The sequence below is a fragment of the Coptis chinensis genome, chromosome 1 (assembly GCF_015680905.1).
Source record: "Coptis chinensis isolate HL-2020 chromosome 1, ASM1568090v1, whole genome shotgun sequence".
NCBI classification, from domain to species: Eukaryota; Viridiplantae; Streptophyta; class Magnoliopsida; order Ranunculales; family Ranunculaceae; genus Coptis; species Coptis chinensis.
This window is the reverse complement of record NC_141456.1, coordinates 77344498-77356849: the sequence shown is the minus strand read 5'-3', so window position 1 is coordinate 77356849 and position 12352 is coordinate 77344498. Positions and strand designations below refer to the sequence as shown.

The window sequence follows — 12352 nt, the reverse complement described above, 5'->3', positions numbered from 1 at the left end:
ATCCGGATGATTACATATGGCAACCCAAACCGGCAGATGATATTCTCCCATAGAAACTTTATGATTTGTGCCTCCTTCACCTATTGCAGGGATACAGCTTCGATCCATTTAGTGAAATAATCCATTGCCGCGAGCATGAATCTCCTTTTGCCGCTGGCCATGGGCAGCATCCCCACTATATCCATTGCCCACATGGCAAACGGCCACGGACTTGAAACGTTATGGAGGGGTTTAGTGGGGGCGAATATCAGCTGGGCAAATCTCTAGCATTTGCCACATTTCTTTGCAAATTCCACAGCATCTCTCTTCATATGGGGCCAGAAATACCCCTGCGTCAGTAGGCGATGGGCCGTCGTTCTCCCCGCTGAGTGACTCCCGCAATCCCCCTCATGTAATTCTGCCAACACTTCATGAGACAGCCGCGGACCCAAACATTTTAACAGCGGTCTATTGAAGTTTTTCCGATATAACTCTCCTTCCAGTAGAACGTATCTCCGAGAAGTTTGCTCTAGTGTCCTTCTTTCTTTTTTATCCGTCACCTCCTGTCCTGCCAAAAAGCCCTTAATTGAACCCATCCAACTCCCCTCCTCTTCCGCTACCTGACAAATCTCTATCACCTCCTCAGTGCTCGGCCTTTCCAGCCTTCCCATCGCGTATAGTTCTTTCCTCTGACCCCGGGATGGCAGCTGCTACATATGCCAGGGCATCAGCATGCCTATTCTCTCCCCGGCCCAAATGAAGGAAACGGAGCTTTGTGAACTTCACGGCTCTTTTACGCACCACTTCCAAATATCTGGCCATCCGGGGGCATCTAGCTGCGAACCCTCCATTCGCTTGGCACACCACTAAGTTTGAATCAGAATATACTATCAGCTCCTGAACTCCCAGATCTTCAGCCATTCTTAGTCCTGCGATCACTTTCCCGTTACTTTCTGCCTCATTACTTGGCCCCAGAAAGCCCAATTTCATGGTTTGTTCTATTACGCTATTGTGTGGCGTAACCAAAACCACCCTATGCCGCTGCGGTATCATTTCTTCGATCCGATCCGGGCGAATACCCTCCACCCATTCCTCTTATCCCAAAGGTCTAGGATATCCGGCTCCCCTTCTCGTTCTGGTTCCATAATTTTTTCCTCTCCCCAGGTGGGATCCTCTGCAGGAAACTCTGCAAGAAACTCAGCCATCGCCTGCCCTTTTTCCACGGTCCTTATCTGATATTGTATCTCATAGGAACTCAGTATCACCGCCCACTTCAACATCCTACCCGAATTTTCTGTCTTCAGTGCCTGTCTCAGAGGCAGATTCGTTACTACCACTACCACATGTGCTTCAAAGTAGGGTTTCAGTTTGAGGGTGGAGAAAACCAGCGCCAAGGCATACCTTTTAATCCTGCTGTACCTCGTCTCTGCCTCTAGCAGTGTCTTACTCTGAAAATACACTGGCTTCTCTATTTTGTCCACCACCCGCACTAGAACGGAACTAACCGCATACTCCGTGGCCCCCAGGTACAAATACAGCTTTTCCCCAATCTCGGGCCGCGATAGCAAAGGTGCTTTGCCCAAGTATTTCTTCAAGTTCTGGAATGCTTCCTCACACTCCGCGGTCCATATGAAGTCCTGTGTGCTCCTTAATAATCGATACAGCGGTCTGCATTTATCGGATGACTTGGAAACGAATCTATTCAGTGCGGCTACCCTTCCTGCTAACCGCTGTACTTCTTTCACACTCTGCGGAGACGGCATCTCTACCAGGGATCTTATCTGCTCGGGATTAGCCTCGATTCCCCTATGGGTAACAATATAGCCCAAAAACTTCCCTGTAGTCACCCCGAAAGTACACTTCTCCGGATTCAGTTTCAAATTGTGCTTACGTAGTATCCCGAACGTTTCCCGTAACCCCTCTATATGCTCCTCCTCCGTCATGCTCTTCTCCACCATGTCGTCTATATAAATCTCGATTCCCCTCCGGACCTTGCTCGCGAACATTTTTTCTCCCAATCGCTGGAAGGTAGCCCCCGTATTTTTCAAACCAAACGGCATTCTCGTGTAGCAGTATGTACCGCCCTCCACCACAAATGATGTCTTCTCTTGGTCTAGCTCATACATCGCAACTTGATTATACCCCATCGAGGCGTCCATGAAAGAAAATATTTCAAACCCAGCCGTCCTATCCACCAACTCGTCTACGCGTGGCATGGGATAGCTGTCCTTCGGGCACTCCAGGTTGACGTCAGTGAAGTCCACACACATACGTACTTTCCCATTCTTTTTTGGTACTGTGACTATGTTCGACAACCAATCCGTGAACTCCACCTCTCGGATTATCCCTGCCCCTTCAATCGGGCAACCTCTTCTCGAACCCCCTCCACATACTTCGGCCTAAGACTCCTCAATTTTTGTCTCACTGGTTTGGCATCCTCTCTCATATGCAAGTGGTGACATGCGAACTCTGGGTCCAACCCTGTAACATCCTCTATCGTCCATGCAAAGACGTCTCCGTTATCTGACAATAATTGTATCAACTTAGTCCTCCATTCCGCCGGCAAACTTGACCCTATCGACGTGATCTTCTCCTCTTCCCCTATCCCAATATTCACTTCCTCTATCTCATCAAGCGTCTTGTGGTCCGCCAACGCCTCTTCACCCACCTCCCCCGAGGTGCCTTCAGAATTCTATGCCGACCTCTTCCTAGGGTTGGCGGTTTCTCCCTCGACCCGCCCGATCAAGCGTTTCCGCGGTCCCTCTGTGACTATTCTTATTTGTTACGATCCTCGTAGACCTCATATGCGTGCGGTAGGCGGGGGAACCGTATCACCTGGTAATCATGCGTAGGGGACCGCCTTCATCTCATGAATCCACCGCCTTCCCAAGATCGCATTATATTGTGAAGCCGCATCCACTACCATGAAGCGGGTGAAGACGGTCACTGGTCCCACCGTCACGGGCAATAAAAGTTCCCCCATGGGCTCTGTCATACTCCCATTAAATCCATACAAGTTAGTACGCAAAGGGCGCAGCTGCTTGGGATCCACTCCCATTTCTTCCAAGGCTCCTCGGAACAACAGGTCTACCGCACTTCCGCAGTCGATCAACACCCTCTTCACCATGTAGTTTCCCATTGCCACTGTAATGACTAGTACGTCCTCGTGTGGCGAATCCACTGCCCGTAGGTCCGCATTGCTAAAGACAATTTTATCTTTCTCGGCCGCTGTGACTTCTCTTTGTCGTGGCCTATTCGTTCTCTCATTAATTTGTTGGATGCTCGCTGTCCGCCGTATCTTGTCTCTATGAGCATTATGACTCATCACTTCCCCACTGTAAATCACATTGATGGTTCCCAGTATTCTTCCTTGCTGCGGCACTCGCTCTTCGTTCCGTCCGTCTCTCACAAATTCTTCCATCCTCCCCTTCTCCACCATCCTCTGTACCAACCACTTGAGAGCGTAACAGTCATCCATCTCATGATTTCTTATATGATGATATGCACAAAGTGGCTTCCCGGGTATTTCCGCTTGCATACTTCGCGGTCCTTCATACCCCGGCAGCCCCTTTATGAAAGGCAAAATCTCACTGAGCGGTTTGTTCAACGGGGTTTGTTCCACTTCGCGGTATGGCTTCCTCTCCCTATATTCCCTCCGAATCCCTTCCCGACTTCTCTACGTTCATGCTCCGTCTCCGCGGTATTGACCTCTTTCTTTTTCCGTCGCCCCTGACCTACATCGTTCCTGTTCCTTCTCCAAAGACAACATAGCCTTCCCTGCCCTCTTAGAATCATTTTGCACAGAGTCTTCATACCTTATATACTTTTCCACTCGTGGATACAGCTCATGCAACATTGCTATCTCATTTTTTGCTACGGATTGGTGAACCCGGTTCCCGGGCGCAATCCCCTTTCAAATGCTATCACCGCTGTCCTCTCATCCAGATTCTCCACCTTCAGTGTCTCCGCCTTGAACCGACATAGGAACTCTCTGATTGATTCCGCGGATCGTTGTCGTACATTGAACAGCGCCGCGATATCCACCACCCTCTTTTTCTGATGTATGAAATGATCCACGAATGCCTGCTCCAACTCTTGAAAGTTCTTAATGCTCCCTCGACGGGCAATCTGTAGTACCAATCCGGCGCCCTCCTTTCAGACTAGCAGGGAACATCATGCACCGCAGACCATCAAACCGAGCCTCCTGCCATAACGGCATCTGCTGTCTAAAATGATGGATGTGGTCTGCTAGGGTCTCCTTTGTCGTCGTATCTCTCAAACCTCGGCTGGGTGAATCGCTTGGGAACCTCCAATGCCCATATGTCATCTGCTAGCGGGTTACGGTTCAACCCAACCACCACCTGGCTGGCTACTCCCCCACGCTCCTTCGTCTGCCGCCGGTTGGCTTCCCTATCATTGTCTATCATTTCTTGGACTTGCTCTATTGTTAATCCCGCCACCGGGTTTTCCACTAAGTTTGGTCCGGTCTCCTCCTCGTCTCCAGATTCCTCACTCTGCTCTTCCCCTGCCTCCTCCTCCTCTTTCTCTCTCTCTCTCCGCAGCTCATCGTTTTCCTTTCTTAGCCTTTTGATCTCTTCACGCATCAGACGTGCCTCTTCCGCCGCTCGCCCTTCTTCCAGTTCTTCCCCCTCCTCTATCATAGCTTCCGGTGTCAGAACCTGATCCTTAACTTTCTTTGGCCTTCCCGCTGCTCTCTTCGGTGCCATTTCTGAGTTGCTCTTCTCGGTCCCCACAGACGGCGCCAAATGTATAGACCTCTAAATCAATGTTCCTCAACGCCAAACTATCTCCTTCTCTTTGCTTTCCTCTCCTCTCTTTTTTCTCTCTTCCTACTCCTCTCCTCTCTCTTTTTCTTGGCCCCCCTTTTTTTCTCCACCTCTTCTCCTTTTTATATCCCCCTTCCCTTCTTCAGGACCGTCCATCTGCCCTGTCATCCTACGACCCGAAGTCGACCGTACACTTGCCACCGTGGACTAGGGTTCCGCGGCTTTGATCCACTGCTCCTCCTCGTCCTTGCGTAGGTTGCTTCCTATCAGCTGCACCGCGGACTTGGTCCAAGAGATGCATCTCATGCTATTACAATGGTTTATGTACTCTGATGGTATTAGTATCAATCATGGTATTAGTATCAATCATAATAGTTTTGGTTTTTTGAAACAAGCTTGGTTTGTTATGTGGAAAATTCAATCCCCTTTAAAAATTAAAACCTTTTTGTGGAAAGTCATGAGGAAAATCTTACCTACTAGGAAAATTCTATGATAGACATTGTTGTGATAATGATATTTGTCCAAGATGTAATGATTGTGTGGAAACTATCGAACATGGTTTATTTATTTGTCCAAAACTATCTAGATTATGGTTTGCATCTCCTTTAGCTATTTGTTTTGATTCCTAGCATGTGCACTTCAGTGTTCAAGATATCATTAACAAAATTATTCGTAGTTGTACGAATATAGATGATATTATTGCTTCTCTTACAACCCTGGCAAATATTGCCTACTTCATCTGGCTAGATAGAAACAACCTTACCTTTGATAACACTTACAAACCCATTGACATTTCACAGATTCTATCTCAAGCCTTAAATTCTACCCTGCCTAAAATACACACCCATAAATCTTACGTATTCGATTCCAAAACTCATGTTGATGATCTATATATTTTTATTTTATGTACTGATGGTGGTTTTGATCCTTTGAACCTTAAAGCTGGCCTAGTGTGGGATACACTACTAATCCATGGCACAAACAAATTTTCTCTGCAGGAAGCAAATAGCTCGCAGCCAATTCTGCAGAAGAAATCGAGTTAAGAGCACTTAAGCTCGGGCTAGAGCAAGCGTTGCGCTTGGGAATTAGCAAGGTCGTGGTATGTTCAAACTGTCAAGGCATGGTGAAAACCATTAATGGAGGCAGTTCTGAGTTATCTTGGAGTCTCATGAGTCTTTTGCAAGAGATCACCTCTCTAAAACAATCTTTCAGTATGTTTAAGGTAGTCTTTTGTCCTTGATTGTTGATTCAGCCTGCTCACCTTTTGGCTGAATCCGCAAGGTGTGGTTGTAATTTTGTATGTAATAATTCTATTCGGGTTTCAATCAAATCCAAAGTGCTTTGTATGAACTTTACGCAATATGTTAATGCAATGGTTTGTTAAAAAAAAATTCGAAATGTCCCAATATATTTCAATACATGCCAAAAATTAGCAGGGTGAAAAGTCCCGATATATCTAGTTCCAATAACCAGAAATACCAAGACATTTCATGAAAGCTTTTCCCAGGTGGATTTTGGGATGCCCTTAACAATCTTTTATTTCAATCTAATTCTACTCTTTTATTTCAATCTAATTCTACCCCGAGGATATCCTCGTAAGGATAGGGTCTGCAAACCATTCCAATGGTATGAAAATAAAAAAAAAAAACGGACGAGAGAAAAGATAAGAGGATGTTGTATTTCTAGACCGTTGGATCACACATCCAATAGTCGTAGACCTCATTTCTATTAGGACATCCTCGGGGTAGACAATCTCATTGGTTTTCGAACTTTCCTTATGCTTTTTCTCTCTATCGGTTTGTTGAACATTAGGTAGGGTTTATCAATAATGGGTAAGAAGTATCTATTGAGTAAATTAGGGGAAAAAATCCAAAACCCAAAGTGGCTTGCGAAACAAAGATGTAAGTGTGGATTGTGCAAGGTACAATGCCATGATATGAACCAATACATTTCTCATTTGATAAATTCTAACTTTGGAAATCCAATCAATAATGTTTACCCTTACTCTTATTCAGAACTATTTCCGCAAGTTAATACGCAGCATTGCAGAAGCAAAATCAGTTGAACAACGTCGCGGTAGTGGAGCCAGCCCAATATTGAATATCGCCAGAAGAAATTGTAATGCATTAAAATAATGAGGAAGGAAAACAAAATGAATGTAATGAGGAAGGATTATTGTCTGAGTGAAAAACTAGTGATGAATGTAATTAATAAGGAGGGCAGTTACAATAGAGTAGTGCTACACAAATCTACTTTTTAGACCTACTATTTGGATAACGTTGGTTTGCATTGCAATACACACGGATACGTATCTCTATGTAAATCAATGATTAGGACTTTTGACACATAAGCAGGTTCAAATAGTAGGTCAAATAAGTGGGTCGGTGTAGCATTACTGGTTAAAATAACTAGAAAAGGGTAGTGTCGTGGTGGTTAAGTTGTTCACTGAGTATTTTGTACAAGTAATAAAGATGTTTGATGTTAACAGCATTCCCAATGCAAGCAACAACTTGTTACCTTGACATAGATGTCATATAGGACTATTTTCCCTCATAGTTACTTTTTTGGTGAGAAGCTACTAGGGGCTTGTCCAATACAAGTAATAAATATGTTTAAGAGCATTTCCAATGCAAACAACAACTTGTTACCATCACATAAGCATCACATAGGACTATTTTCCTCCTAGTTACTTTATTGGTGAGAAGCTACTAGGGGCGGGGTTGCCCAATGCAAATGTGACTTTAAAATTCGAATGAAATGTATTATTCCGTCTGAATACAAAAAATGAAAAAATATGGAAAAAAAAAGACGGAATGAAACATCCCATCCGAAAAAAAAAAAAAAACGAAAAAAGTTGAAAAAAACTCGCAGGACGAAATGAAAATCTCGTCCGAAAAAAAAATGAAAAAACATACAAGACGGAAGAAAAGGATCCGTCTGAAGTTTACAACTCAGCAACTACCTCATTGTTACTTAGTAAAAACACTACCCTCATTGTCACCCTTGTAATTTGGACATAATGTTTTATTCCGTCTGAATGTAAAAAATGAAAAAATATTGAAAAAAACACGCCGGCCGGAATGAAACATCCCGTCCAAAAAAAAAAAACTTCGCGAGACAGAATGAAACATCCCGTCGGAAAAAAAAAATGAAAAAAAAAACACACACACACACAAGACGGAATAAAAGGTTCTGTCCGAAGTTCACAACCCAACAACTATCTCTGTAGCAAGTGCTACCCTCATTGTTACTTATTGAAAAACTACCCTCATTGTCACCTTTACATTGGGCCACTGTTTTTTGCTCATAAGGGTGACAAGTTGTTATTTCCCCTCAAAGTGATTTGCATTGGGAATGCTCTAAAGATGTGGTTATTGAAGTCCATCTGAATAAACTTCAAATTCTGATTCCAAGCATTGATGTGTGGTCTTGTCAGAATTATAAACGGGAATTATTGTGGAGAAGATGCAAAGTTGTTATCCATCGATATGGGTAATTAGTTTTTTGTTTACAAATTGAAGGGGCGTTTATGATGGAACTGTGGTGTATCATGTATGGAGCATGTGGTTTGTTGAAAATAAACCTAGTTAGTGATAAGCAACATGTATGGGTAGATAGTCCAGTTTACTAGTATTTTTTGGTGGTAAATCAGGAAGCTTCAGGAACTTGTTAGATATTCCAGTTCACTAGTATTTTCTGGTGGTAGTTAGGGGTTATAGTATTTCACTTTATAAGATAAGAACTATATTAATCTAGTAAGCAAAACAGAAATAAGGATTAATCAGAAATATATCACTGAGGATTGTGCTCGGCACAATTTCTTTAAGACGAAAAACCCTGCTGGTATGATAGCTGCCAGCCTCAAGCGCACACTTCCCAGGATACAATAGTTAAGGAGTCAGTCACTAGCAAATGACAAACTCTGCAAAAACTCTTAGTACTCCAAACATGTTTTAGAAGAGGAAAGATTTTGAGAACCTTTTTTTTTTCTATCTTTGATAAAACAGAAAACCCTTTATTTTAAAGAAGCTACGCTCGCAATTGAAGACAAGAATTACTCTAGTAACGCACGACTCTACTGGCTAGTTTGAACGCAAGAAAAGCGTGATATGGTTTGACTCAATCAAACAGAAGTTAAGGAAATATATATGATATGATTTTTTGGAAACAGTTTTGGAAAGACCAGAAGAGATTTTTCTACAAACACAAGCCCAATACTCGCACCCACGCGAAGCCCTATTTGGGTGGATTTGTACCCCCCCCCCCCTGCGCGCAATGTGTGTTGGCACATGTACACTAAGGTTTTCTAGAGCTCCCACCTCACGAGAGCCCCCAAACCAAGGCGGCCTTGTGTGCACGCGAGCGCACCTCCTTATATCTTTCTACACTATCCACTATACCAAAACAGGACATTCCTAACGGTCAGAAACCGTTACTAAAAATATTTGTAACGGTTTTTTTGCGTCACAGTTTTGGCATTTCTAATTTGTTATTAATATTCGTAACGGTTCTAAACCGTTACATAATTATTTATTGTAACGGTTTTTTGTCGTAACTGAAAATACTTGCTAACGGTTTTCTTTGCTCAATTGTGTTACATTTTTGTAACGGCTTTATAAAGTTTGTAACGCTATTTTGTTTTACTAATTTATAAACTTAGTAATGGTTTTTTTCCATAACTGAAACATTTGCTAACGGTTTTCTTTACTCAATTATGTTACTATTTTGTAACGGTTTTATAAAGTTAGTAACGCTTTTTTTTTGTTACTGATTTATAAAATTTGTAACGGTTAATTTTCTTTTGGTAACGGTTTTGCTGCTTATTAAGTGTTAGTCATTGCAAAGCATAGTTACGGTTTTCCACCGTTACCAAACTATTCTATATATAAAAAATAATAATTTCCCCCAAAACCACCCTTTTTGGGAAACTAGTGAACCTGCCATAAAGATGCGCCACTTATTGGGTATTCTACAATCGTCTATAACATAAACAAGAAATCTCACAAATACATCTAATCACATAATCTTTTATTAAAATAACATCACCAAAAACGTCTTTCATAAATAAGACTTGCCACAAATGAAATACACATTGTTTTCCAAATCAATGGGACTTGTCCTTAAACTCAAACTCTCACGTCATTTGTACAGAACTCCCACCTTCAGTAGTTGCAAGCATCAGGGGATGACTTTGGGATGGCATCATCAGAAAAGTCTCTTTCATCGTATACACCAATATAAATAAATAAAAGAGAGTCAGGCAGTAAGAAAACAAATATGTATAGATATATACTTATATTTTATTTTTAAGTAGTAGCTCCTTATACTCAAACTACGAAATTTAGAAAAGAGAGTATGGTAGCAGACTAGTAGCAATAGAACGATAGTATAGACATGAAAATTTATGTAACACCCTGAAACCCTATAACCTTGTCAGACATCTTGACGAAAGACATGAAAATTTCGGCAAAATCTCTTCTGTATTTTCAACATTTCATAGACATAAATCCTATCATAACCTAAAAATCAAATAATATACTTCCATAACATATATTAAAACTTCATACCTCGGTCGTAAACCTAACAACTCAAATATATATATTGATTCATAAAACCAACTACTTAACCATCTCGACCAATGCTAGTTAAATCAAATAACCAATCCTCGAATCAAAATAACACTATAAATTATATACCACAATTAAAATGAAAACAACATATACATCACTTCCACTTATATCAGTATTATACACCTCTATTAGTTCCAACCAGAGAGACCACACTTCGAATATATATACACCATACATTCACACTACTCACATGTAAGAACCCATCTTCCAAAACAAATTAAACTCATCAATATTCCAACATCCGCATACAATTGTCACATATGAAATGAAAGAAAACCACACAAGGACCTTACCTTTCATTAACTGCTAGGTCTTTTGTTGTTGCTCTCCATCTACGTTCCAACACAGAATGCTAAAGCTAGTTCCTCACTCGGAGGCATTTTAGTTCTTTATTCCCCTAACAAAATAACTAAAGTAACATATACACAATTATACAAAATAACTGCATTTAACTTAACTTAATTAAAGTAACATATACGCGATTACCAATTCCATAAGATAACATTCACATCTGCTTTATGTGCCTTAATAGAAACTGTAAGTCTTTTCCCAAACGGGTATCCCATATGGCAAACGTATCATCCACAGAACATGACGCAAAAACATCAGCTTCGGTAGGGCTCCACTACATGAAGGAATTTAGACAACTTTTAGAATGGAATAGACTTCAAATTGAAGGCTTACCGCATTAAAACAACCACACACAAAAAACGAAGAAGTTTTGTTAATCAAGTTAGAGTGTACCTGGAGATCCTCAACACTTCCGACATGCCCAACAAAAAGAGTAGATTCTACTTTCCATGTTCCACTAGACAAAGGCTCCCACAAATGAATAGCCTTCTTGCAATCCCCTTGAGACATGAAAAAATAAGAAAGAAAATAGTAGCAGTGTTAATTTTGAATAGATTGTTTTGCGGAAGTGTAATTCAAATACATCACCAAACAGAGGACATACTATAAATTCTAGCTTACCCTTTAAAAAGGTAGCAGAACAAAATTCTTATTTTACATAGTAACTGTCAAAAGTTACAACTATGAGGACATACTATAAATTCTAGCTTAGCCTTTAAAAAATGGAGGACCAAATGTTTATATACGTTATGGGGAGGGTAAGCAAGAATCTCTTTCTCCTAAAATGTACATGAGTTGTTACGCCACTTTAATCCATTCATGTAGGGTTAACTTCTTCCATTCCATGCTGTAAACTATATACATGTCTACCTGTCTATTAAAGACCTGAGGACACCAAGAAGGAACATCCATTCCAGCAGCAGTTCTTGCTGTCAACAACCTCGTGCGACAAGTAAACAAATGAAATCCAAAAAAGTTGCCCATCAGGCCCTCTTGCAGTCATTGCCTATCATGTTTTCTGATTGCCACTCATTAGAAACAACAATTTCTTCTCTTGAAGAAGCACAATTCTTATTAAAATTCCTGAGTGGGACAACCTGGATAAATAATTAATTGAAAAGTGAGAGGTGAAGACTAAACATGGATCAACAATCTATAACTTGCATCATGCCTACCACATACACAATGAACTAAATAAAGATATTACCTGGTCTTTAATCAGAAAGTCAATAGTCCTCATCTTCTTTGCCCTGAGGTGATTGTTCATGTGTACAAAGTTTTGATCCGACACCTCTACAAGAACAGAAATAAGTTGAACCATTCTGGAGTAGAAAAGAATTAAAATCCAGACTTGAATTAGATCACATAAACCATTTTCTTCAATATTTGTTTCAAAAATAGGTCTTAAATGTGACAATTTTCTACACTAGAACCTAGAAGCATTCAATCTCAATTGTTCAGTTTAAACCATCTTCATTATAAATTAAGTTAACCATCAGTAAAAAAATACGCCTCACTCTAACAGCCAAGCCTTTAGAGACACCGAGTGATAACAAAATAGTTGTCCTCCAAATCTGTAACCTGGCTAATACCTCAAGATTATTG

The 12352-nt window shown here is 41.2% G+C and overlaps 1 protein-coding gene across 1 annotated transcript; it reads right to left on the bottom strand.

Moving 5' to 3' along the window:
* Positions 1–2821: 2821 nt before the first annotated feature.
* Positions 2822–3457, bottom strand: LOC147525257 (uncharacterized). The gene has a single exon (XM_086578833.1). It carries the CDS (start codon positions 3455–3457, stop codon positions 2822–2824), a length of 636 nt encoding a protein of 211 aa, XP_086434959.1.
* Between the last annotated feature and the right edge of the window lie 8895 nt (positions 3458–12352).